This window comes from Erpetoichthys calabaricus, chromosome 2, assembly GCF_900747795.2.
Source record: "Erpetoichthys calabaricus chromosome 2, fErpCal1.3, whole genome shotgun sequence".
Lineage (NCBI taxonomy): Eukaryota > Metazoa > Chordata > Cladistia > Polypteriformes > Polypteridae > Erpetoichthys > Erpetoichthys calabaricus.
In genome coordinates, this window is record NC_041395.2 from 285859935 (window position 1) to 285887891 (window position 27957).

The 27957-nt window shown below is 37.4% G+C and overlaps 1 protein-coding gene across 1 annotated transcript; it reads left to right on the forward strand.

The window, feature by feature from the left end:
* Positions 1-1077: 1077 nt before the first annotated feature.
* On the forward strand, positions 1078-27957 carry ankrd2 (ankyrin repeat domain 2 (stretch responsive muscle)). The gene is made up of 9 exons (XM_028795691.2): positions 1078-1457; positions 2853-2963; positions 14834-14989; positions 15681-15788; positions 17200-17298; positions 17687-17785; positions 18026-18124; positions 25945-26043; positions 27075-27957. Exons 1-9 carry the CDS (start codon positions 1389-1391, stop codon positions 27189-27191), a joined length of 957 nt encoding a protein of 318 aa, XP_028651524.1. The 5' UTR covers positions 1078-1388; the 3' UTR covers positions 27192-27957.

Consider the following 27957-nt stretch of genomic DNA (forward strand, 5'->3'; position numbering starts at 1 on the left):
TAGAAAAAAGAAAGTGAAGCCAAAGGAAGCACATGTTTATGAAAGAATCAGAGCAAAAAAAGTCCAGTCCCACGCTACCATTCAAATCATCCCACAGCGTTAAGTCAGTCCTCCTCTTCTTCTTGAACTGCAGCCTTGTTTTGACCTTTGCTAACATATTATTTTGCATTCAGCTAGAGTTTAAAAGCAGTCTCTTGTTACACATTATGGCTGTGTCTTTTATGTGCTTACATATCTCAAATCAAAAAGTAATGTCACTGACGTCACACTAATATTTGTCTACAGGCTGTAAGTCGCATTAATATGTGCTAGCATCTCTGCTCTGAGTTTATAGAAGTTTATTGGGTTATTACTGTAAAGGTGCTGATTTTCTTATCTTTTCCAAATAGGCCTATTCAGTTGTGACATCTCTTCTATAAAGCCCCTTTAACAAATGCAGGTTAACCAAGGAAGTTACTTGTAAATTGCCCGGCCAAGTGCATGTGTCCACAAATGAGGCAAATGGCTCTGAAAACTCAACCCAGCAACTTTCTTGGTCAGGGCATTCACAGAAAACATCATAATGGTCCTGTGTGACACATGCCAATGGTGATACAAGTGAACTGATCATAAGAGTTTATTCACTGTATAGAAGAATGGTTTGTGTCTTTATGCATTTTATGCAAAATGTTGATTAGAATGAATCAGTACATTTCTGTAACCAAGGCACTGGAAGGTTTTTTTTTCTTTTAAAAATGATCTGCTTATTTTTCACTTGTGATTTGATGAACAGCAGTGCTTATTACCATTAAAAATATCCTACATGGTTTGTCTTGTTCTCAACCTTTTCAACCACAAAGGCTGAAATTACAATATCTTATACTCTATATGTATAGCATAACGCAAAATATGCAGTACAAGTATTAAATAAGGCCATGATTAAAAGCAAAATATATTTTTTTAGAATAATCAGTGAATGGTTGAAATTGTTGTCACTCAGATTTAGTAAGGGATGACAGCAGAGTGCTGTTAGTTGCAGCTGACCAAGCTCTCAGCCAGGCCGTGGATCATGTGGATGTACAGAGCGCTGCTCCCAAAGCACACCTGTCACTCTCAGCCTCACACACACACAAATCCACAATCCATGGTGTGCTCAGGGGATAAAATAAAACCCACCATGCTCATCATTACTATGTTGTCCTTCTCGTTTGGAGTAACAGCCGGCACAATGTTTTCACCTTCACACTTCACTGGAGTATAAAAGTGGCTGGTGAATCAGAGTCAAGGAAAGTTCATTATATATTTAGTTACAGGCAGCAACCTGCCTTTTGTTCTCTTAGTGCTACGTAATGTATAGTTAGGTGGTTATAACCTTGTACTCGTGTTTATCGTAAGGTTTGTACTCAAAGATGGATACTGAAGTTGGCTGGGCAGCTAACCTGATTGACCAGAAACTGCACCTAGATGAAAACCATAATGTAAGTTCTCTATTATCTGGGGTGTGTTTTGTGATGCATGATGTAAAATTAAACTGAAGGAATGAGGTGAAGAGAATGGCTGATGAAAGATCTGTTTCTTTTCAAAGAGTTTTTTTAATATCCTGAAAGTGTGTTTTAATAATATATATGAATACCATTCTAGGACTGTCCTTCCATATTCTCATAGAAACTGATTACACGGAGCTATGTTTTTTGGAGTGTGATATTTTGACTTTTTAACATTGTGTTCTGAATTGGATTTAGCAGTTATGCCACTTTCTTGTGAATCAGCACTGCCCAGTAGGCGCAATGATCTACATTTATGGAGATTTACATGTTCTCCAGCTTGAACAGTGTCTTCATGTAGCTTGCTTGTGCCCTCTGTATCCATGTTGGTTTCCAGTTCAGTCTAGTTGCACTCCAATTCAGAAAGATATGACCATTTGGTAGATTTATTACTTTAAAGCGTGCCCTATGGTGGCCTGCTTTTCTGTTCGAGGTTGATTCCTGCCTTGCCCTAACACTGCCAGAGCAGCCTGTGGTTTCCTGCAACCCTTTAGTGTAAGAAGTATACTCGGAGAATGAATGGAGGGCCACATTATACACAAAGTCCATTAAAGGAATAATCTTGAGCTTTCAGCAGCTTCAGCTTTCTGGACTATAACTGGCTTGTCCTACAGCCCATGGCTATATGTGGATTTTTTTTTTTCCAATTAAACAAATGATTGAAGCTACAAGCCTTTCTTTAAAGCAAATAAATGCTAAGCCCGAGAAATGGAATGTTTGGCTGAAATTGTATTAAAAATGACAATAAATGTGGCAATATTTGATTGAACTGGTTAAAATTTTATTTCTGAATGATTTACATAGACATAAAGAGCACCATTTAGCTTTGATGGAATATTGTAAGTATAACTATGGAAGTGCAGGCAGACTCATTTATCAGCTAAAGCGCTGGAGAGTATAAACCTCGACACTGCCAGTGTAGTCTCTAGTGACTGACTCTCTTAGTGTCACTCTGAGTAAGCTACTTTAGCTGCTTGTAAATTGTTCTGTATCTCTGAACAAGTAAAGCGCCAAGGGACAGTTTTCACTAAAGAGAGAATATAAACAATGAAGTGCATTTGTGTTTGCATGAAGTTACAAGGCAGCAAAATAAGTGGGCATCCTAAAATGTGGCTGAAGTTGCTCACTTTGGACTTCAAAAGAAAATTAAGTTGTATCATCAACCTTTTGTATTCTGTTGAAATATTTTTAATATGGTGTTTACATGAAGAAACACTAGGAAATTAATTATCATAAAGGTTTTATTGTTTTAGTAGAAGCAGAGCTGACTGAACATCCCAGAAGTGACCTGTGTAGGTGAATACAGCTTTTTTTTTTATTGTGTTTCAGAAACGTAAAAAAGATATTGATCAGAAACTGGAAATCGTAAAGATATTCACAAAAGAGCTGGAAGGGGAAAAGTACAAACCATCAAGAACACCAACATTTCAGTTTACTCAGGTAAGAGATGTAAGACAATAAAGGGCATAATGAAATGTTACAAACATAATCAGGCCACTCAGCCCACTTTCTTTGGCTACTCTTAGATCTCTGTAATGCACAACACACAGGGGCTTCCAAAGCAAACTTTTTGTTATTTCCATGAACCCATCACCTTTTTAGTGAACTCAATTTTTATATTTTTCTTTTTACAAATAAAAGGTAACAATAGGAAGATGTCTAAACAAATATTTGAATCAACTTAAATTATCCCTCAAAGGTGAACTCTCACCAGGCGTGTAGGTTCCTGGTCTTGTTTTACTCACAGACTCCATTACTGCAAAATTCAGCCGTGATCCCAAACAGTCATGTTTTTCATTTTATTTATGGGTAATTTAAAGAAAACTACAGAAGAAAGAATGGATGACCTTGTGACCTTGCATTGGAAGACGTGATTTTAGAAAAAGGATAGATAAAGTGACCACTCATTTTCCAACGTCACAATCCGTCTTCCTGTCATGCATAAATATGCAAGAAAACACACACAGAGAACTTAGCAGAACATGTCTTTCTTTATTAGCATATTTTACTAATGAATGCTATATTTGTTCAAATTTCACATTAAGGCACTGTGTTGTGTCTAATTTTTGAGCTGTAGTATAGACTGAATTCTCTTAAGCCGCTTTGTAGTGGCAGGATGTTTACAGCCAAGAATGATTCATTGATTATGAAAAATCAAGTACTCTGTGCCCCATCTAACTTCCACAGACTTGCTCTTAAATCTCAAATAACTGTGACAAGGTTTGCACAATGTTATGCTATTATGTATTTTATCAGCTGTTAGATCCACACTGCTACAACTGATTTACTTCTAAACAACTTCTAAAGTAAATGAATTCATCTGACTTAAGGTGTCTTCAGATTCAGAGGAGTGACTGCCAGTGAAACTGGTTAGTACAGCATTTAGAGGAATGTGGCCGCTGCTAACTGCTGCGAGTGGCCTTAACAGCTCAGACAATAAAAATACTTGTGGTATTTGCCATTCAAATGACCTAAAGGTGTTAATCTGGTGATCTTAGAACAGTTCAACTGACTATAGAAAAGACTTGGAAAATGATGTATGTGTGTGAAAATCAGGTAAAGACTTGGAAAATCATGTATGTGTGTGAAAGTGGTATGCATTGCTAGCAACATATGCGGAAAAACTGCTTTGGGGCCTAACACTATGGCAGGACACAAGGATAATCCCTGTATTTTTATTTCATTAGGCTGATGTCATCATGAGAACCTAGATGGCAAATAGTACCATCCATGTGGTTCTAAAAACAAATATTAATTATAGATACAGACATCATTATCAGGCACTTGGACCCTAGTTCATCTGATGTGGCTAATGAGTCTATGATGTGGTGCTTACATGCACTCCCTTAGGTACCAGTGGGGTTTTCTCAAAGGACTCCAATTTGTTCACACAGTCCAAGGATATACTAATAGGTTTACTGGTCCTGTATAAGTAAGTGTGGGTGTGTTGGGCAGACTGGCACATCATGATTGTGTAAAATCAAGGTCTGTGTGTCCCATCTAATTTGCACCCACTTGCTCCTAAATCTCAAAAAAAGGTTGAAAACATTTTTTGCACTTAACAGTATATATATTTATTATAAACACTATTCCTCCTGCCTTGCACTTAGTGCTATCAGGATACCCCAATTTTTTGCAGTGATGAGTTCAAAAATAAAGGAAATTATAACTTTACCAAAATGTGTTCTTAATGACATTGTGTCTAAACCCACTTGTCCCTATCACTCCTGATGCCCAAAAGCATTCCTCTTCCCTTTTTATCTCCACCCCTGATCTATAAGATCAGATAACCCAGACCATATTATGCATCTCTGGGGGGAAGTTCAGTTTTATTATTGTTATGTTTTATACACTTCAGAACACCATTTTGTTTTTCTATGAGCACTGTCATTTTGAGTAATCAAAACTATGCCATGCCCCCCAGAAGTTATTTATGTGACACTACTAGCGCAATACCATTTAAGCCAGTGTCAAGTCATATTCTTTGTTCAACGTCATGGATACATTGATACTCTAGCGCTTGTTCTTTGTTATTTTGTAAATTCTGGTTTGCAATTTTTCAATAATTTAGACTAGCCTTTTGGTTTTGATTTTTATATTTTAAGAGTTCCCAGTTACAAATGTTTGCCTTGTTTATAAACTGCATTTCATCTCATTCATTGGTAAATAGTGAAGGGCAGGTTAGAATATCCATCTATCCATTTTCCAACCCGCTGAATCCGAACACAGGGTCACGGGGGTCTGCTGGAGCCAATCCCAGCCAACACAGGGCACAAGGCAGAAACCAATCCCGGGCAGGGTGCCAACCCACCGCAGGACACACACAAACACACCCACACATCAAGCACACACTAGGGCCAATTTAGAATCGCCAATCCACCTAACCTACATGTCTTTGGACTGTGGGAGGAAACCGGAGCGCCTGGAGGAAACCCACGCAGACACAGGGAGAACATGCAAACTCCACGCAGGGTGGACCCGGGAAGCGAACCCAGGTCCCCAGGTCTCCCAACTGCGAGGCAGCAGCACTACCCACTGCGCCACCGTGCTGCCCAGGTTAGAATATAAACATTACAACTGTAACAAAAAAAGTCAAAATGTTGTGTAAGGAAGAGGGTTAAAGATCTGCCTGATTAAATGAAATGCCTTTCCATGTTCCAGCTACAGTTATGGAAACTTAGTCTTTAATAGGTAAGTCAATACTTCCATTTTTTCTGTTCACTTTTTATGCAAAAGCGTGTATTTTTTGTGCTTTGTCACATGGGTTGTTAGGTTGGAAGAATATGTTTTGCTTAAAGAATACTGCAAGTTTTCAATATAGATATTCATTGTGGACAGACATTGTTTCTGAGTAGGTCCTTAGTATTAGTGATCTTAAACACTATGAACAATAGACTGATAGTTGCATGAATGGTATTATTAAGTGGAATGGAGTGGAATTTCATTCATTGTAAATTCCTATTTTGCATCCATTGTTACCAGATTAGATTCTGGCTCAGTACCACTGTAAATTGATAACTTTGTAAAATTGAAAGGATCTAAAACATCTTTGTTACCCAGTAATTAGTAGATCCCTTGGAATGAAGGCTAAGAGGAAATTCATCCCATTTGCCGTGGTGATCCTGAACATTTTTAACACTTTTTTCACATTTTAATCACAAGACTAATTGAAACAAGTAAGCAGCAGCGTATCACAGTGAATTGCTTCAGTTTTGCTTTTAATTTTTTTATTGATTTTAATTAAAAGCAAATAACATTACACATAATCAAATCAAACTTAACAAACCAAAACTCAACCCCCACCCAAAAGAAAGAGGGGAGAGCCAACCAACAAAGCAAGTCTTTAAAAGCAGCAAGAAAGGATGAGTATCCTTTTTTCTTGATGTAGAAGCTTATTCTAAAATGTTATTGATTAGATCCTGCCATAGTTTTAAAAAGTTTTGAACAGATTCTCTACATGTGAATTTGATTTTTTCCAATTTCAAATACTATGGGACATCAGTTACCCACTGACTTAAAAGTGTTAGGCTGACATTTTTCCAGTTCAGCAAGATAAGTCTATGTGCTAGTAGTGGGTTAAAGGCAATTACAATTTGTTTGTCCATCTCCACTTTAAGCCCATCTGGGAGTCCACCAAACACAGCTGCTAATTGTTTAAGAGTGATTGTGATGCCAAGGCTGTCTGATAGGCATTCAAAGATTTTTGTCCAAAATTACGTTAATTTGGTGCATGCCAAAAACATGTTGCCCAGCGAGGCAGGAGCTCGATTGCAACGTTCACAGGTTGAATCTTGCCCTGGAAACATTTTGAATACTTTTAAATGAGATAAATGCACTCAATTGAAGATGTTAAGTTAGATGATTGAGTGCTTTGAGTATATGGAGCTTGAGTGAATTCTGTGCATGGCTGCCTTCCATTCCTTTTCTGAAACATTAAGTGAAAGATTCTTTCCCCATTGTACCTTAGGATCTCTGAAAGTCTTCAAGACTGATAAATATTTCTTCTGGAATAGAAATAGGTGGAAGATGTGGAAAATTGGACAGGTATCGTTTAGCAAAGTGTCTAGCTTAAAAGTAGTGGAAAAATTGTGTTGATGAGAAATTAAATATTCTGAGTGAATGAAGGGCAATTGTTTGTTGTTAGTGTATTGACGATAATTTGTATTTACTGTGGCACAAAGCAGGGAATATAAAGAAGTACTGCAAGATTTTAATTCTATTACAGACCAGGCTTGTGTATATTCATCAATCTGTGTCAATATCCAGGTCTGCATATTTGCCGTCGAGTAATAAAATTTAAAGTTAGGTAGTGCCATGCCCCCTTCTGCTTTAGGTTGCTGTACAGTCGTCCTTTGGATGCATGGATGTTTTGAATTCCAAATAAATGAGGTTATAATTGAATCTAATTTTTTAGAAAAAGATTTGTTAATGTACAGTATATAGGGGATGCGTTGAAATAGAAAAAGAAGCTGGGGAAGGATTGTCATATTAACAATATTGATTCTTCCTGTTAACAGTGAGATGGAAGGTAGACCATCTATGCACATCTTGTTTAATTTCTTTCATGCAGACAGCAAAATTTTGTTGAAAAAGAGCCTTATATTTACTTGTGATATTTACCCCTAGATATTTACACTGATCTGCTAAAATAAATGGGAATGTGTCTGATCTAGTATTGTGTGCTAGAGAGTTCACTGGAAAGAGCAAACTTTTATTCAAAGTGATTTTGAGTCCAGATATATTTTGAAAATCTGCTAGTGCTTTTAGGACGGAATTTTCTGGGTCAGATATATACAGTACCACATCATCTACATATAGTGATATTTTCTGTTCAAGTCCTTCTCTGAAAATCCCCTTTATCTCTGATGCATTTTGAAGGTAGAGAACCAATAGCTCAACTGCGATTGTGAAGAGCAGTGTTGATAGGGGTCATCCTTGTCGAGTACCATGTTCTAGTTTGAAGTAGTCTGAAATAAGGTTGTTAATTCAAACTGAGGCTTCTGGACTAGTATAAAGTAGTTTCATCCATGCACATATGTTTGGGGTGAACCCAAATTTGTGCAATGTGGTGAATAGGTAGTCCCATTCAACCATATAAAATGCTTTAGTAAGATCTCTGGGGTGTTTGATTTAATGGGTAAATATATTATATTAAACAAAAGTTGAAGATTAGAAGCAGTCTACCTTTAATAAATCCGTTTTGGTCTTGTAATATTACAGAAGGAATCTCTTTCTCAATTCTTCTGGCTAGAACTTTGAAAAGTATCTTAATGTCATTATTCAGGAATGACATTGGTCTGTATGATGCACATTGTAGTAAGTCCTTATTTTTCTTAGGAAAGACAGTTATTAATGTTTGGCAAAAAGTTTGAGGAAGAATTTTTTTGTCTTTAGCTTCTATAAACATTGCTCATAATTGGGGAGCTAACATATTTGAATTTTATTTATAAAATCCACTGGGTAGCCATCAGGGCTGGCTGCTTTCCCACTTTGAAGTGAGTTTATATTGTCTAGTAATTCTGAGAGTGTCAGAGGTTTATCGAGTTCCACAGCACTAAGAGTATCTAGCTGTGGTATCTGTAATGAATCAAAAAACTCATTAGAGTGTCTCTTATCTTTTTTAGACTGAGCAGAATATAAGAAGTTATAGTAGTCTCTAAATGCGTGGTCAAAAATAACAGTAGCATCATACTTACAGGATTTGATAATGGGCAAAAAAACTATTGTATATGAATAAATAATCAATTCTTCAGTAACAATGATGAACTTGTGAGATGAAGGAATATGCTCTAAAGTTAGGATTTAAAAACTTCCATGGGTCTGATAAGTTCTGATCCATTACAAACTGTATAATTATTTTTGCAATATTAGATGTATTAGCCACTGTAGCTGAAGACCTGTCCATGTCTGCATTTAAAACACAATTAAAGTCTTCGGCCATTATAATTTTATGACTGTTCATATTAAGAATAGATTTGAATACATTTTGGATTAAATCTCTATCATCCACGTTAGGTTCATAGATATTTATCAGAATCACCGTAGTATTAAATAAATTGCCCATTTCCATGACATATTACCCTTCAGGATCAGATATTATCTGACACTAAAAATGGGTTTTTTGTATTACAATTCCCACAACACTTCTTCTTCTTCTTTTGGCTGCTCCCGTTAGGGGTTGCCACAGCAGATCATCTTCTTCCATATCTTTCTGTCCTCTGCATCTTGTTCTGTTACACCCATCACCTGCATGTCCTCTCTCACCACATCCATAAACCTTCGCTTAGGCCATCCTCTTTTCCTCTTCCCTGGCAGCTCTATCCTTAGTATCCTTCTCCCAATATACCCAGCATCTCTCCTCTGCACATGTCCAAACCAATGCAATCTTGCCACTCTGACTTTGTCTCCCAACCATCCAACTTGAGCTGACCCACTAATGTACTCATTTCTAATCCTATCCATCCTTGTCATACCCAGTGCAAATTTTAGCATCTTTAACTCTGCTACCTCCAGCTCTGTCTCCTACTTTCTGGTCAGTGCCACAGTCTCCAACCCATATAACATAGCTGGTCTCTCTACCGTCCTGTAGACCTTCCCTTTCACTCTTGCTGATACACGTCTGTCACGAATTACTCCTGACACTCTTCTCCACCCATTCCACCATGCCTGCACTCTCTTTTTCACCTCTCTTCCACAATGCCCATTACTCTGTACTGTTGATCCCAAGTATTTAAACTCATCCACCTTCACCAACTCTACTCCCTGCGTCCTCACCATTCCACTGACCTCCCTCGCATTTACACACATGTATTCTGTCTTGTTCCTACTGGCCTTCATTCCTCTCCTCTCTAGAGTATATCTGCACCTCTCCAGGGTCTCCTCAACCTGCTCCCAACTATCACTACAGATCACAATGTCATCAGCAAACATCATAGTCCACGAGGACTCCTGTCTAATCTCCCCTGTCAACCTGTCCATCAACATTGCAAATAAAAAAGGGCTCAGAGCTGATCCCTGGTATAATCCCACCGCAGACCTCACCACTGTCACACTTCCCTCATACATATCATGTACAACTCTTACGTACTTCTCTGCCACTCCCGACTTCCTCATACAATACCACAGCTCCTCTCGAGTCACCTTGTCATATGCTTTCTCCAGGTCCACAAAGATGCAATGCAACTCCTTCTGGCTTTCTCTAAACTTCTCTATCAACATCCTCAGAGCAAACATTGCATCTGTGGTGCTCTTTCTTGGCATGAAACCATACTGCTGCTCACTAATCATCACCTCACTTCTTAACCTAGCTTCCACTATTCTTTCCCATAACTTCATGCTGTGGCTCATCAATTTTATTCCTCTGTAGTTACTGCAGTCCTGCACATCCCCCTTATTCTTAAATATCGGCACCAGTACACTTCTTATCCACTCCTCAGGCATCCTCTCACTTTCCAAGATTCCATTAAACAATCTGGTTAAAAACTCCACTGCCATCTCTCCTAAACACCTCCATGCTCCCACAGGTATGTCATCTGGACCAACGGCCTTTCCATTTTTCATCCTCTTTATAGCTGTCCTTACTTCCTCCTTGCTAATCTGTTGCATTTCCTGATTCACTATCTCCACATCATCCAACTTCTTCTCTCTCTCGTTCTCTTCATCCATCAGCCTCTCAAAGTACTCTTTCCATCTGCTCAACACACTCTCCTCGCTTGTGAGTACGTTTCCATCTTTATCCTTTATCACCCTAACCTGCAGCACATCTTTCCCAGCTCGGTCCCTCTGTCTAGCCAATCGGTACAGGTCCTTTGTTCCCTCCTTAGTGGCCAACCTCTCATACAACTCATCATATGCCTTTTCCTTAGCCTTCACTACCTCTCTCTTTACCTTGCGCCTTATCTCCTTGTACTCTTGTCTACTTTCTGCATCTCTCTGACTATCCCACTTCTTCTTTGCCATCCTCTTCCTCTGTATACTCTCCTGTATTTCCTCATTCCACCACCAGGTTTCCTTTTCTCCTTCCTCTTTCCAGGTGTCACGCCAAGCACCCTTCTTGCTGTCACCCTTACAAGATCTGCTGTAATTTTCCAGCTGTCTGGTAATTCTTCACTGCCACCCAGTGACTGTCTCACCTCATCCCTAAACTCAACCTTGCAGTCTTCCTTTTCAACTTCCACCATTTGATCCTTGGTTCTGCCCTCACTCTCTTCCTCTTCTTGATCTCCAATGTCATCCTACAGACCACCATCCTATGCTGCTTAACTACACTTTCCCCTGCCACCACTTTGCAGTCTTCAATCTCCTTCAGATCAACTCTTCTGCATAGGATATTATCTACCTGTGTGCATCTTCCTCCACTCTTGTACGTAACCCTATGTTCCTCCCTCTTCTTAAAATACGTATTCATCACAGCCATGTCCATCCTTTTGGCAAAATCCAATATCCTCTGACCTTTTTCATTCCTCTCCTTGACACCATACCTACCCATCACCTCCTCGTCTCCACTGTTCCCTTCCCCAACATGCCCATTGAAATCCGCTCCAATCACCACTTTCTGTCCCTTGGGTACACTGTTCATCACTTCATCCAACTCACTCCAAAAATTGTCTTTCTCACCTATTGCACACCCAACTTGCGGTGCATATGCACTAACAACATTCACCATCACACCTCCAATTTCCAGCTTCATAATCATTACTCTGCCTGACACTCTTTTCACCTCCAAAACACTCTTGACATTCTGTTCCTTCAGAATAACTCCTACCCCATTTCTCCTCCCATCCACACTATGATAGAACAATTTGAATCCACCTCCAATCCACCTGGCCTTACTCCCCTTCCATTTAGTCTCTTGCACGCACAATATATCAACCTTCCTTCTCTCCATCATATCTGTTAACTCTCTCCCCTTACCAGTCATACTGCCAACATTCAAAGTTCCTACCCTCAGTTCCACTCTCTTTACTTTCCTCCTCTCCTCCTGCCTCCGGACACGTCTTCCCCCCTCTTCTTCTCCTTCTCCTTCTTTGACCAACAGTAGCCCAATTTCCGCCAGCACCCTGCTGGCTAACAGTACTGGTGGCGGTAGTTGTTAACCTGGGGCTCGACCGATCCGGTATGGAAATTTGTATTATTGTCCGCATATTGATTTGGCAAAATTTTAAACCGGATGCCCTTCCTGACGTAACCCTTCCCATTTATCCGAGCTTGGGACCAGTACGAAGAAACACACTGGTTTGTGCATTCCCTGTGGCTGGGTTACAATTCCCACAACACTAATTTTCTTATATCTGTAGTGAAACATTTGGCCAATGCACTCTCTTTGCAACTGAAACTGGTCCTTACTTATTATGTGAGTCTCCTGTAAAAATACTATCTTGGCATTTAAACCTGTTAAGTGAGATAATACTTTCTTTCTCTTTAATTCATAATTGAGGCCTTTGACATTCCAGCTCACAAAGTTCACTGTTTGGTCATAAAGACATTGCTCCTGAACTTTTGTTGACATTTTGTAGTCTTACGTTAAGGTACATTGTTACATATGATAGCTTTGACCTAGATTTCATATTATTGCCAGGTGTTATGGCTATGAGGCCTATTGTCATGTTGACACGGTTATTAGGGAAGAAAGGATAAGTAAGAAATAGCATTGCTCTCTTTCTCCCCCCACCAAGTTTTGCATTTCAAAGGAAATCACACAAAAAACATTTTTTAAAACCAGAAGACATTCCTTTTATTTTTATGTCATTCTTTTTATTTGTCATGTCATTTTCTAACCTGTTTAATTCAGACCAGGGTCATGGGGGGTCACATAGCCTGGAGACTAGCCCAGCTAGCATAAGTCGCAAGGTATGAAGAAACCCAGGACAGGGCACCAGTCCATCACAGTGAAAACACACACAAACGCCCACACACCAAACACACACTAGGGAGAATTTTGCATCACCAAGTCACCTAACCTGCATGTCTTTGGACAGTTGAAGGAAATCAGAGCAGGAAATCCACGCAGACATGGTGAGAACATGCAAATTCCATGCAGAGAGGACCCAGTACGCAAAAGCCTGATCTCTTTACTACAAGCCAACAGTACTACCACCATGTCGCCTTATTGGTTATTTGTGTTTATTCTAATATTATGTAACGTTTTCACAAGAAAATAATCACTTAATGTCCAGACAACTAGCTCTAAAATTCATTTTCTTGAGTGGCCTTTGACATTTGGACAGTATGGCATACTGTACAGTATCTGTACATGTTACTTTAAAATCCTTTGATACTCAAACCCTTTCAGAATGTAATTAGATGGCCAACATCTTCTAATTTAGAAAAGTATTTTCATAGTAGATTGATGTTGAAATTAATTCAATTTTCTATTTGCCATTTGCTTTTGTGTTTTTTTTTTTCTTTACTGAATTAGCTTTCTGATTTGCTGAGGCAGTTCAGTGCTAACAGCAGGGAAAGTAAAGTAAAATTCAAAATGTTTTTTAACATTACAAATATCAACAAAGCATATTGTATTTTGGAAAGACATGATCTACAATAGCGTCCTATGTTTTGTTTTTAAAAATGCAGTAAATCACTGTAAAAAAAACAAAACTTAATTATACATATGGAGTTTTTTCAAAGGTTAATTTTCAAGTATCTGTGGTATAAATATGTTTTTATTATATCTTTGTGTTGCATTTTACTTTTCATTCAGGGTGGCTCATCATTGTTGACTGAAAGCTATCCCTGACATTCAGTCTGTAGAGTTTTCTATGGGAATTTTTTCTTTCCAAATACCAATGATGTGCATTTTCCGTTAATTGGAAACTCTAAATTAATCAGGTATGAGAGAGTAACCCTTGTAATGGACTATCACCCTGTACAGTAATAGTGCCTGCCTTGCTTCCAGTGCCATGAGGATAGTTTCTGACTCTTTGTGACCCTGACATTGAATAAGCACCTTTAAAAAATGAATATTTTTCCCCAACTTGACTTAAGAAATATAACAAGCACACACCAACAAGTCCCCTCAAATAAACACAAATAATTACAAAAAGGTAACTATACCTATCGCTGTAGTTATAAAGGAGCCCCAGTAGTGTTTTTACACACTTGAGCTGAATAATTTGTTGGCTAAAATCATTTACTGCTAATGTGTCAGAGACAGGATGTGTGGCATTGTTTATAATGATCCTCAGTGTTGCCTTCTTTCTCTCCTTCGCTACTACCTACAGCAGGTTGAGAGTGAGTCCCAATAACAGAGCCTGCCTTCTCAATCAGCTTGTTGGATTGGTGGGACTCTCTTGAAGTGATGTTACCAGCCCAGAAGGCCTGAGTCTAGAAATGTGCCCTGGCTATCACAGATTTATATGATCTGTACTATACCACATACATCTGGGACAGTTCGTTGAATATTCTTATAATAAGTGCTTTGTTTTGTGGAAATTTACATTAGCTTGAATGTACTGTTGGGAAATTCATCTCATTTCTGGTCTAAAACAATTCTGTCTGTGGATGGTGTCAGATGCTGCTTCAGTCTAACCAAGCAACAATAAAGTGAAGGTAGTCAGTCGCACATAAATTCTGAAACAACACAGATGCTGTGACAATTCATCTGCCAAAATGCCTCAGGACCGTGGAATGTTGACTGACATGAAACAAAAGAATTGCTCATACAGGACACTCTTGCAAACATTCTAAAAGGGAAATATAAAAACATGATTTGTTTAACTACTGAGAGAGCTAAATAAAAATATGGTCTACTCTGTTTGTTTATGTTTAGTGGCATCCCTATCAGTTTGTTGAAATTTAGTGTTTTTGTGTAGGTGGATGACAAAGTGCGAAAATCTTCAGTGGACCTGCGTAGGGAGATCATTGATGTTGGCAGCATCCAGAATCTTATAGAGCTGCGTAAAAAGAGGAAGAACAAAAACAATACAGCATCTTCTTCAACTGATTCTGAACCTGAGCAGCAAGACGTTGTAAGTGTGCTGGTAAATTTGTCAAATACAGTATAGGAAAATTGGACTCAATAAGATGTCAGTGTGAAACTAGCCACTCCCATTAGTACACAGACAGACAGTTTTATTTTATTTGTTCTCCTGTTTGCAATCTGAATGCTTCCACATGGATGTGAATACCTCGTAATATCTGGTCAAGTCATATTTTATAGTAACATGAGGTCAAACCATTCCGTAAGCCTTTTCTCCTACTTCTTCCCCTAGCTTTTTCATCTACCACCCAGCCCTATTACTTGATTAGTTTTGACCGAATTTATTAAGTCCTCATCTAATACTTAGATGTCCACAACAGATGTCTTCCCCAGTCATAATCACACTAAAAACATAATATGCCGAAGTACTGTAATATCTTACAAATCAGCAGAATAAAACTCTGACACTCTTACTCAGTTTATCTAACTTGCCAGTTACCAAGAGCCTTATCCCAAGACCTATACACTATTACACCACCACCCTTATAGTAATGCTGATAAAGTAGGCAATGCATTTAAAGATAATTCATGTCCAAAGCATCAAAGCTAAGAGGCAGTTGCTCAGAATAAACTATAGTTGCATCTGCCAAAATCATTTTTATATTTTCTTTGTTATCCTGCTTTATTTGTTTATGTATTACCAATGTAAAGGATTTGGAAACATCTCTAGATGTTTTTAGCCAGGACCAGTGGACAGTACTCATTTCTTGTGGGCAGCTGTAGAAGGGAAGGTGAAAGTCATTGAGAAGTTCCTTGAAGGTAATGGAAATCCAGATACTTGTGATGAGGTGAGTTTCCCTGGCATACTTCTTGGCTGGTGTCACTGACGTGCTACTTTTATAATAGGGACCTATTGCTTGCATATTTACAAACAGACAAGTACTGTTATTATTTTTATTATTATATTATTATTGTACACATCCTCAAAAGGAGTGGATCTTTTTATAGGTGTGAATGACACCAAGGAGAGCAAAATATACAAAACAGCACATTTATTGAATAAATAAACACAAAGAGAGATTGAGCAAAGGGAGAAAAAAAGACCAAATAGAACTCACAAAACAACAAGCTTGCAAGCCTTCTAGGCCTAACTAAACTGGTGCTGATTCACGTCTGTCAGATGAGTTGGCTTACCTACTTGCAGGTGTTAAATTTCTAAAAAGAGCTTTCCATTTGCTTATCTGTTCTCTTTCTCATTTTATATCCTATCCTCTCTTTTTCATGTAGTATAAACCCCTATCCAAGCTTACTCACAAATCTAAGCTCAAAAGCCTTTATGTTTGATGCAGTGTGAAACTCCATATTGTGAAACATGACAAAGAGTTCAAGTTGTTAATTTAGCCTCTAAATTCAGCAGGTCTCAATCCGATCAAATATCATGGGATGTGCTGAAGAAAGAAGTCTGATCCATGGAGGTCCCTTATAGCTTACTTAAGGGATCTGCTGCAAATGTCTTGGTGCCATATACCACAGGACACCTTCAGATGTCTTGTGGGGTCCATGTCTGTGAATATACTGTATATATATTCATTCTTAGGTCTGAGTCACATTCTGATTATTTGGATCCACCATGTAACACTTGTGGGTGGTCGACCAGTTGGCCAACATTCGCCATGTCCTCTCAGTTGTGAGAAGCAGATCATAGATATGTTTTACCACAGCAGGTGGTTTGCTTATTTGACAAGGTGAAGACTGGAGTATTACATTCTTAGGTCTGAGTAGCGATCTGATTATTTGGGCAGTTACCTACCAGGTAACGCTTGTGGCCTGTCAATAAGTGAGCCAGCTGCCATGGCACAACGTCAGAGGCTTTGCCTCAGGCACTGACATCTAAGGTTCGATCCCTGTAAGGGGATATGGAAGTGCATACATCTGAAAAGCCCCAACAAGGGCGAAACATGTGTCGTATATGCTCTGTAATATTTGGCAGACACTGTATCATATATATATATATATATAATATATAAAATATTCAGTGTTGTTAATATGCCCTATTTCCTGATTCAAAAGCTAGAACATAATCCATTACATAAAATAAAAAAGAAAAAGTAGTCAAGGCATGTAATGTACAGTAAGAGGATAATTATGACCATTACAGAATATTTGAAGATTTTTTACTTGATGAAAAACTCTTTATATTTTTATAATGTGTGTATATTTCAACATAATTTTTATAATAATCAGTATTTTGTCATCCAGTTCAAAAGGACCGCTCTTCATCGTGCCTCTCTTGAAGGACACACTGAGATTGTACAAAAACTCTTAGACAATGGAGCAGCTGTTAATTTTCAAGACAGGGTAAGCTAATCACAGCATTGTTGTGTTACGTACTGCAATATTATACTGGGCCAGGATTAGACACTCCTCAACATTCATAGGGATGAAGCTCTAAATTATCCTGGCTGTGATACAATGTAAATCTAACATTTATAAACAATTAAATCTTTAGTTTTCCATTTTGTATTACCGTTCATCACATGTGACAGTACTTCGAAGCAAAAAAAAGGAAAGGCAGTGAGTGGCAGTATATGAATGTGTCCAGTAATTTAATTTTTATATAGCCCCATTCATGGTGCACCTCTGTTTTATTAAACAATACTGTAAACCCACCTTCACTGTACTATGTGGAAAGATTTGTTTTGGCAAACATAAATGTTACAGAGCTCAATAAATAACTTTTCTGCAGTTGGACAGCACTGCGATGCATTGGACGTGTCGGGGAGGACAGCTGGAAGTTCTCAAAGTGTTGCAGAAGAGTGGTGCTGACCTTAACATGAAGGATAAAGTAAGTGCAGACAATTTCAAATGTATCTTTAAATATTGCATTACTGTTACATTTCACATGGAGCACACAATTACAGATGTCCAGCACCTTATTTTCAGAATGACCATGAAACGTTTGACTTGATCAAATTACAGTATTATTACAGAGGCATCCCAGCCAAGCCTTAATTAGAATACATTAACTGTGGAGTGAGCTAAAGGAAATTATATAATTTATGTATTTTATCACACTTGTCTGCAGCTGATGAGCACTCCTCTGCATGTGGCAACGAGGACTGGCCGCTTTGATGTGGTAGAATATTTAATTGCCAGTGGAGTGGACATCAATGCTAAAGACAGGGTAGGCAACTTTGTTTATTAAATTTTATTTTGTTGTACAATGTCCTAAGTGGGTATAAATAGTTTCTAAATGGTAGCTTAAAATGCTATGTCATTTGTATCATACTATAGTTCATCATCTTCTGTTGCTTTACATCAATCAACTTCCCTCTAACTTTCTGTATAAAAGAGTAAGCTGCATATGTCATCTTGAAATGGTGAATAAGAAATGTTTGTGATGTGTCAATTGGTGCTACATTTAACTTGTTTTCATTTAATAATAAAAAGAATATTATTTAATAGTATTTGTTCTCAATATGTAAGACTGACTTTGTTTGACTGCACAGAAATATTGGTAAAAGAATTTTTAACACCATCTGCTGCCAAAGTTAATAATGAGTTTGTTTTTGGGTCAATTCTATTTAGTTTCTTTTTGTAAAAGACACTTCACTGAATATATCCTCAGAGCCCTTAAACCATTTAAAACTAGCACTAGCAGTAAACTAATAAACTATTATAAAAACAAACACACAAATGAATTTAAACTCATAAAATATGAAATGATGGACAGCTGTTTCTATTGATACATTGATAAGAATAAAACCATTATTAAAACCAACTACAGCCTAACTCTAATTTGAAATCTGTCAAAGAATGGTTGTAAACATGAAATAGTCACAAAATTAAATGTGTGAAGTGGTACTATGGAAGAGTGGTTCAGAACTGCTGCCTCACAATTCAGAATCCTAGGTTTGATTCTCATGCCTTGAACTGCCTGCATATTTTCTTCATGCCTGAAAGTGTTTTCTTCCCACATCACACAAACATGCAGGTTTGGTTATTTAATAACTCTAACTTGACCTGGTGTGAGTGTGTATGGTGTGCATAAATGCGCTCTGTGATCGACTGGTGCCATATCCAGGGCTGATTGACATCTTGCACCCGGTTCTGCTGGGTGAGGTACATCCTCTTCACAACCCTAAACAGGATATGAATGGCTGTATATTTTAAATTTGATATGAAAGCTAGATAAAATGGCTACTTGCAAATATGAATGCCTAAATATGCCTTCTGGTTTGTTTTCTGTTTAGGTTTTCCGAGTCTTAATGTCTCAAAAATACATAAATATGGAAATCTATTCCGAAATCTGCACATACGGAAAGTCATTTACAGGGAAAAAAATTATTTTTGCAAGCTTAAGAAGTGAACATTTAGTGTTAAATCCAAAAATCTTTTAAAAACACGTACTTTCAATAGAGGGATTATTTATATGCATAGACAGGTATGAAGTAACCTGAAGCATCTTCAGTCAAGCATGTTCATTTGCTTTAGAAATGATTTCAGGGGACACTTAAAATATGGGCTTTTATTGCTGTGCTGAAATTTTTTATAATGAGACTTTTAGTGTACACCATGTAAAGATGCTTAACAAGACGAGTTGTAACACAACTGTGTACATATTTCTCTGTATTTTTGCAAATGAAGCAGAGGCACTTCAGGTCATACAGTGAATCAGTGGGACTAGGCTAGCAGACTTGTGGTCCAGTGCCATTAGGACATACTGCCTGTCTTACCAGGAGCTGTCTTTAATCAAAAGAATCACCATTTTTTACTGAACCATTGCAGCAGAAGAGAGATTTTTTCTTAGAGATGGCTCTTTTATTGTGTTGCACAAACTGTTCATTCACCTTAAGCATTAGGAGATGACTCTGGTTTGGTGGTAAAGGTAGGTGGCATCATACAATCTACAGCTATTTGCCCTTTTATCTTAAAAGGTTTCTCAGTTAAATTTAACTGTAATCTAGGTATTCATCATTTACTGGTTATAACCTTGGCTGTTTAAGAAAGGAGATGCCACACTCGGGGCACAGCTAATTTGTTTGTGATTTTATTTAAAAACATTAAAAACAATGATTCTTTTTTTAATCATTTTAAATTTGTAAATTCGTATATTCCCAGAACAAAGTATATTAACGAGGATGCTTTGCCTTACCCTTCTGATGAAAGCCCAATGGATATATTTCTCCTAGTTAAAGTCACAATAGTTTTAGGAGGAAAGAGTACACAGTATATCATTTTAAATTGATTTGTGTTTTCTATTAATTACAGTAAAGCTATTTATTGTAATATATTCTTGTTTTATTATGGTGATGTTTTGCTTGTTAGTCAGATTTGCTAGTAAGGATTTCACGTGACAATACTACCATTGCTAAATTTCTCAAAGGTGCTGAAAAACCATCAGATAATGTTCCTCAAAAGCCCATATTTGTGTTCAATGTGTCTCATACATCTTTTCTAAAATTTGGAATTTAATGCATTGATAGCAGGAATCTTTGGGTGGAAATGCACCCATGGGATTATTACATTTTGTTCTTAGTGACCTTCAATATTAGAAGATTGCACAGCATGTCAAGGCTTGAAAGGCACATGGCTGTTTTAAAGATGTAATTCCAGGCTGCAGATTTATTCTTTCCTTTAATTAAACTAATTCATTTTATTTTAAGGCTTATTTGGCACCCTGTATGGCTTACACAACTACTCCAGTGGTTTTTGAAAGTGTAGTGAGAATCCCAACTAGAAACTGTTTTGGAGGCTGCACACAGAGCTATGGGACTGAGTCAGGGCCATACAAGCACTGGTAATGTAAATTAGACTGACAGTGGCAGTTAAAGTTGACATGCCTGAGCAATGACGTAATCACCGCCGGGGCTGGTAAGGGTATCTTAAGGGTATGACAAAGTGCCCCAGCACTGCTGTAAGTGGTGAATGAGCATTGAAAACACAGAAATAGTGAGTGAATAAATGGAGCAATGTGTTAACACCTCCAGACCAATAGGTGGCACAAAGCCTCACTAGAATATGTGACTGTGCTACAACGTTAATTCAACAGTCTTAATGGCTGTTGATATTGACTTTAGGACATATCAAATCTCAGGGTTGCAGGGACACCTTGGGCCACTTAAGAGAGTTCTAGCCTACCCTCTCTTAAAAAAACATAGGGCTGCTCTTGTATCTGGAATTGATTCTGTAACTTCAATAAGAGAGTTTGGTTTTAAGGTCTGAATCACTTTTATAAAAAATAGAATATCAGAGGATAAAAGGGCCTGTTTGGTGCTTGGAAGCATGGGCAAGTGAACAAGCCTCCCAGTGAATAGTCAGGGTGAGCAGACCCATTCTAGAAAGGCCCAGAGAGGCATTACGTGATTCTTATATGGGTTCTGTTACTGTTCTCCTGATTTTTGGCTATTATTATCCTTTAATATCTGTAAAACAGTTGTTTAGTGCTACAGACGCTGCAGATTTTTTTTTCAAAACAATGCCCTTTTTAGAGGTCAATCACTGGCATTAAATTAACTTCTCACTTAGCTTGCCTTCGTGCTCATTCTGCAACCTCAGAAATTAAAAACAGTGTTAGTTTTATTTTTATTCCAGAATATAATTATATCTTACAGTCTTTTTAGTCCACAGTATTCTTTATCTACATTTTTTATTTTCTTTTAGCTCACCTTTTTAAGATTTTGAGTTTTTCTATCCATTCATTTTCTGGGTCTGCTTTTTCCATTAAAGGGTAACAGGCAGTGGATTCCCATCCCAGCAGCATCATGAACAAAGCAAGAATCAGCCTTACAAGGCAAATTCAGATTCAATGCAATCGATGTGCAGTGCATATTATTCAAATGAGAGAGGAGAATTAAATAGCTGCAGAAAACTTCCAGACACAAGGGAATTGAACTCAGTTTTCTGGAGCTGGGAGGCAGAGATGCTAGTAACTGTAGTAGTAGTAGTAGTAGTAGATGTCCTTCAACATCTGCAATAAGATGCTGCAGATGTTCTATCAGACGGTTGTGGTGAGTGCCCTCTTCTATGCGGTGGTGTGCTGGGGAGGCAGCATAAAGAAGAACGCCTCACGCCTGAACAAACTGGTGAGGAAGGCAGGCTCTATTGTTGGCATGGAGCTGGACAGTTTGACATCTGTGGCAGAGCGACGGCCGCTCAGCAGGCTCCTATCAGTCATGGAGAATCCACTGCATCCACTAAACAGTATCATCTCCAAACAGAGGAGCAGCTTTAGCGACAGACTGCTGTCACTGTCCTGCTCCATTGACAGACTGAGGAGATCGTTCCTCCCCCACACTATGCGACTGTTCAATTCCACCCGGGGGGTAAACGTTAACATTATTCAAAGTTATTGTCTGTTTTTACCTACATTTTTATTACTCAATGAATTTAATATTGTTTTGTTTTGTTTTTTGTGTCAGTATGCTGCTGGTGGATCTATCTATCTATCTATCTATCTATCTATCTATCTATCTATCTATCTATCTATCTATCTATCTATCTATCTATCTATCTATCTATCTATCTATCTATCTATCTATCTATCTATCTATCTATCTATCTATCTATCTATCTATCTATCTATCTACCCTTCTGAAGACTTAGTTTTTATTTTTCTCAAAAAGGAGTGCCCATACAATGAGGTTCAAATAAAATGGCAGCCAATAGCTAATCGCTGTAGCTTACTTGGCACTATTTGCACCTCTGGGTGTTTGTCATGAAGAAGTTGTTGTAATATTTAGAACTACTGATCCACTCTGTTCCATAGACCTTTTTGGTAATTTTCTCAGGAGACTAAAATTACACTGGCAGAAAGAAAATTCTTTCAAGGTGTTCATTTAAGTGCCCCATAAGTAGAAAGAACTGGCATCTAGCTAAGAAACTGGTTGAAAGAGAAGCCCATAGCCCCAGGCCCAGAACCAGAATTGCCTACTCCTGCTCTAAAGCTTGACATTCTGAAAATTTTGGAGGAGGCACAATAGGACAATAGTTCACCCATTCTCTTTGTGTTTGCGTAGGTTTACTCTTGGGAGTCTGCTATCCTCCCACAATTCAACGACAAGCTGTCAAGCTAATTGCTATGCTAAATTGCTTGGTGTACTTGCATGTGTATGGAAGAACAGAAAATTGCGAGTCTATGTGCTTATTTGTGTGTGTGTGTGTGTGTGTATGTACGGGTGCTATCTGCAACAGACTGACAAGATGTTTCAAAATGTAATTCTGTCCAGATAATGGATGGATAAGTGTCAGAGATTTCTAAGGATGATACATTTTAAAATAGAAAAAAAGGAATCAAAACAAAAAAATAAGATGAATCTGTTTACATACTATACCATTACTAATATTTCTGCTTAGGCTCTGAGTTTCTGTAAACACTAATTACTTGATTCGCTCATTTGTTTACAGCTGCCTCAATATTGGTTAGTTTCTTCTCTTCCATTCTTTGAGGGAAACCGGCTTTGTCCACACACAACCAGTTCTATTCCACTGTGTTTTTTGATGGACCTTTCTTATCATCTTAAGTGCTGCAGCTGATGTTACCTCAGCATTCAAATTTATTAAAATAATTTACATTAGCTTCTTGCTAATCAGACTAGATTCGATTATTTGGAGACTCTACATTTGGCCCAATGAAGGTTAGAATGTAATAGTTTTGACAATGATCACTCAGTACATCAGACTTTTTTTATTAGTTAATAGTTTAGTCTCCTCACTATGTCACCCAGGTACTTCTAAAAGTTGTCAAGCGTTCAGTTTCTGCCACATGCCTCACTACTTTGTTTCAGGCCCCCACAACCCTTTTTGTGAAACATTTCTTCATGGCTACTATTTAGCATGCACTGTCTGTTAATTTCCACCATTGTGCCCAGTGATGCTGGAGTAGACCCAGCCAGAAATCTTTAAGTTGGATTAAGTACATTCAGAAATCTAATGGATGGACTGGCAAATATTAAATAGTAGGCAATTCTTCATATTACATGTATACAGTTTACACTGCATATCAGCAGTCCATCTCTTTTATCCACCGTATAAAACGTACATTTTACTTACATACTTACATATAACTTACATACATTTTATTTTATTTAAATGGCAAAACACGATGAACAAAATCAAATCCAAAAAAATGTATATGTTCCAAGGACAATTCACGCAACTCTCAAATCCATCTTAGAGAGCTTATACATCAAGAGAGCTGCATCTATACTAGATCTTGAACTAGAAATCGGAAAATTACAAACAGGTCACTCATGCATAGCGTAAAATTATATTAATGAATCTTGTCAAATTCTGAAAAATTCTAAATGGATCTTCATGAAAGGATAGTGATTTTTGGTATAATATAAAACATCACCCTCCCGCTTAGTTATAGAAGATAGATTTGGATTCTTCCAGTTGAGCAAAGTAAATCTTTGTACAGGTAATGTGGTATAGGATATCAGAAAAGATTTTTCATAGTAAAATGTTATTCCTAGAGGTATGCAAAACATTTTCCCCAAAACAGCTACAATGTAAAACATTTCCAAATCATGTGACCAAACAATGCAGATGCTCAGTTTGGATCTTGCATTTTAGACAACTGAAGACGAGATGTATGTGGGCAGTGAATTTGGTTGAATTATGGCATGTTTGGTGTGTATTGAACCAGATCATACTGTATTTTAGGAATTTCATTCTTTTTCAGAGATTTTAGTTCAGAGATTCTCAAAGAAACCCCTCCCCCTTTTCTTTTTTCATCTTATTTATTTATTTGTTTGTTTGTTTTTAAGAAACTTGATTAGGACTAATAATATGTGTGATTAAACATATTAAAAAAGAACTGCCATTTTTTTGTAATTGTAGTGTAGTGTAATGATATGGAACTGGACTCCAAGTGAATGAACCTGCCTGTGGTCCAACTGCAAAAATACATATAAACAGTTATGTCAGTTCTTATAAAGTGCCTTGGTATGGTGCTCGCTACTATATTGTAAAGCCACTATGTAAAAAAAATAAATAAATATTTTACTTTGCACTACTACTCTAAAAGTGAAAAAAGATATATTATGTTAAGATCTAGTGCCAGCTTTAGGAATGTTTGTGAAAATAAATTGTCCATATACTGGTGAGTATATAACAATACCTGCAATCCATGTGTTTATTTCTATAAAACCCATATGTTACATTTATGCATTACAATTCCACATAAGCAAAATTATCACATTTCATTTTAGGTTAGAATTATGAAGTGTTCCTCCATTTGAAACAGTGGGTGCAGATGCAGTTGTTCAGAATTGATTACTGTCATTTAACTCATTATTTAACATACTGTAAATATTACCAACTAAACAAAAGAGCATACTTTGTTTTTATGAATAAGAACAGGATTATTATATTGCAATTCACTACAACTGTTTACTTATTCTGAGCAACTAGAGCACCAGTTATATATTCAGAACTGATTAAAGAATATGTTTATGCTGCAGCCTTACATCTGGTGGGGAATTCAAAGGTGAAAATGTTGATTATTTTTAAGGGAAGCATGGATACTTGATGTTAATTCTTCCTCAATGGTACTGAAAGTGCAGTGCAGCTTTGCTGTCACAAGAGGGTGTCAGTTCGATTTGCTAAAGCTTTTTTCTAACGAATGGTATTTATTTTAATTAGTCTTTATTTTATATAGTACCTTATGTACTTGTTGATACTGTAGAGAACCTGAAAAATACAAGCAGAAGCTAAGAAATGTGCATTTGAATTGGTACATTAATAATGCATGTCTGGGCCATATTGTCAATGTTCACCTGTAAATCTTGTCAGAAAATCTGAATGGAGGAACTGTTGGAGCTAATGGTTATTTTCAATATGTTGCATCTTTCACTCCTTCATGTGAGTAATAAGCAAGACAACCCTATGGGGGGGTAATATATTAATCTTAGCTAGGTAAAAATCAAATCCAAGGAAAAATATATTGCCTATTTTGGAAGCAATTAATTTTCTCATCTCTCTGTTTACTTCCACCATTAGGAAGGTGACATGGCTCTTCATGATGCAGTTCGTCTGAATCGCTACCGAATTGTCAAGCTGCTCCTTCAACATGGTGCTGATGTGCAAGCCAAGAATGCTGTGAGGCTCTTACATTACCAAAACAGGAACTCTACACCCTGTACAATCCAGAGGTTTAAAGGGAAGCCTATGGAGATAAATATATGTACTGTAGAATATAGATATTAACAGAAAAATAGCAGTAAATAGAAAATAGTTTACAGTGTGACATGAGTTGGCTTTCTAACATGGTAATCAGGAAAAATATAATTTATCCTGTGAATGAATTCCTTCACTGAACAATAAAGAATGGCAGCACAATGGTGAAGTGATTAGAACTGCTGCCTCATAGTTTCGTGGTCCTGCATTCACATTTCATTTGCAGTCACTATCGGTGTGCAGCTTGCATGGTTTTACTTTGTTGGCATTGGTTTTTCTCAGGGTGCTACAGTGTCCACCCTCATATGAAACACATGAGAGTTAGCTAATTGGTGACTCTAAATTGGCTTCATATATCTTAATGTAAGTGTGTGTGTGAACATGCCCTACGATGGATGTGCCCAGTTACTTCCCATCTTGTACTCAATGTTGCTGAGATAGGATCCAGTCCCTATTACTCATGTATTAGAATAAGCAGGTTCACAAAAGTGGACAAACATACAATGAATAAATACCAAAGCAGTTTACTTTTCATTACAGCAATACTGTAAATAACTTCCAGGAGGAGTAGTTAGGGGCCGAACTTTCTTTGTATATAAGAACCTGTTCTAATGTATATATTAACAGATGGTTGTTTACAAAGTCTTGAACTATTTGTAATCTGAATGTATAACAAGTCTACAGTCAGAATGATTTTCATTTTGATGATAGTACGATAGGAATCATGGATGGTTATCTGCTATCTGCTTCTTTCTGCATTTCTCAAGGCAATAAAAGCATGCATTGATGAAGTTTCACGCCTTGCTAGATTTATTTTATTTGAGCATTATGTTCTCTTGATTGGTTTGTTGGGTTTATTAAAAAATGAATCAATAAGACAAGTACCAGACATAGCAGAGAATGGTTGATTACAATTTTGTAATGACTTATTAAGTTGTATGTGTTTGCTTCAGGAAGGAAAAACTCCCAGTGAACTGGTAAAGGAGTGGCAGTTGGACATGAAAGACATTCTGGAGAAAGTTGTTCTGAGAACTGGCTGCACATATGACAAAGAAGACTTAAAGATATGAAGAAGCCTACCAAAGTCTATAGATCTCATGGAAAGGGTGAGATTTCTTGGAATTCTTCATCTTCAGAAGGAAATGCTGCTTTCTGTTTATCCTAGGTGGAATTATAAGATTCCAAAACAAATGAAACACAGTAATTTAATTATAATTTCATCTCATATACTGTTTACTTGTACATGCTTTTACATTTCATCTACTGCTGGGCTTTCATTAAAATGACTTAATTATCAGAAAAAAACATCTCAAGTGCGTATTTCTATAAATAGAAATCCAACCTCAAAGACAAAATGCAGCAAATTGACTTAATTTTGTTGCCATCTGTTATTTTCATGGTAGTGGAGAGTGACTAGAAAAAGATCAGACTGAACAGCTAGCAGACCTCACATGAGCATGGTTTGCCCTGTGTGTGACCCCCCGTGCATAAGTTTCAATACTTAAAATTCAAATGATTGACTATTCAACATTATGCACAATACGTGGCTTCGCTATTTAGAATTCTTGTTCCCAGACAACCAAGGGTTACTGTCTTTGTGCTCATAAATGAATTCCCGTCCCACAACTGACTCCCACCCACACCCACACACACCCACACACATTTCCACTAAATAAATGAAATTGCAGCTTTAAGTCCCTCTGTTGAGAAGCATAGCATTTAAAAACTGCTGCTCATTGTATAACATAATTGTTACTCAGGGTCTCATAACCAAAAAAGTTCACAACACCATCTTTATACAGATTAAAATGAGGTTCAAAATGACATTTTCATCAG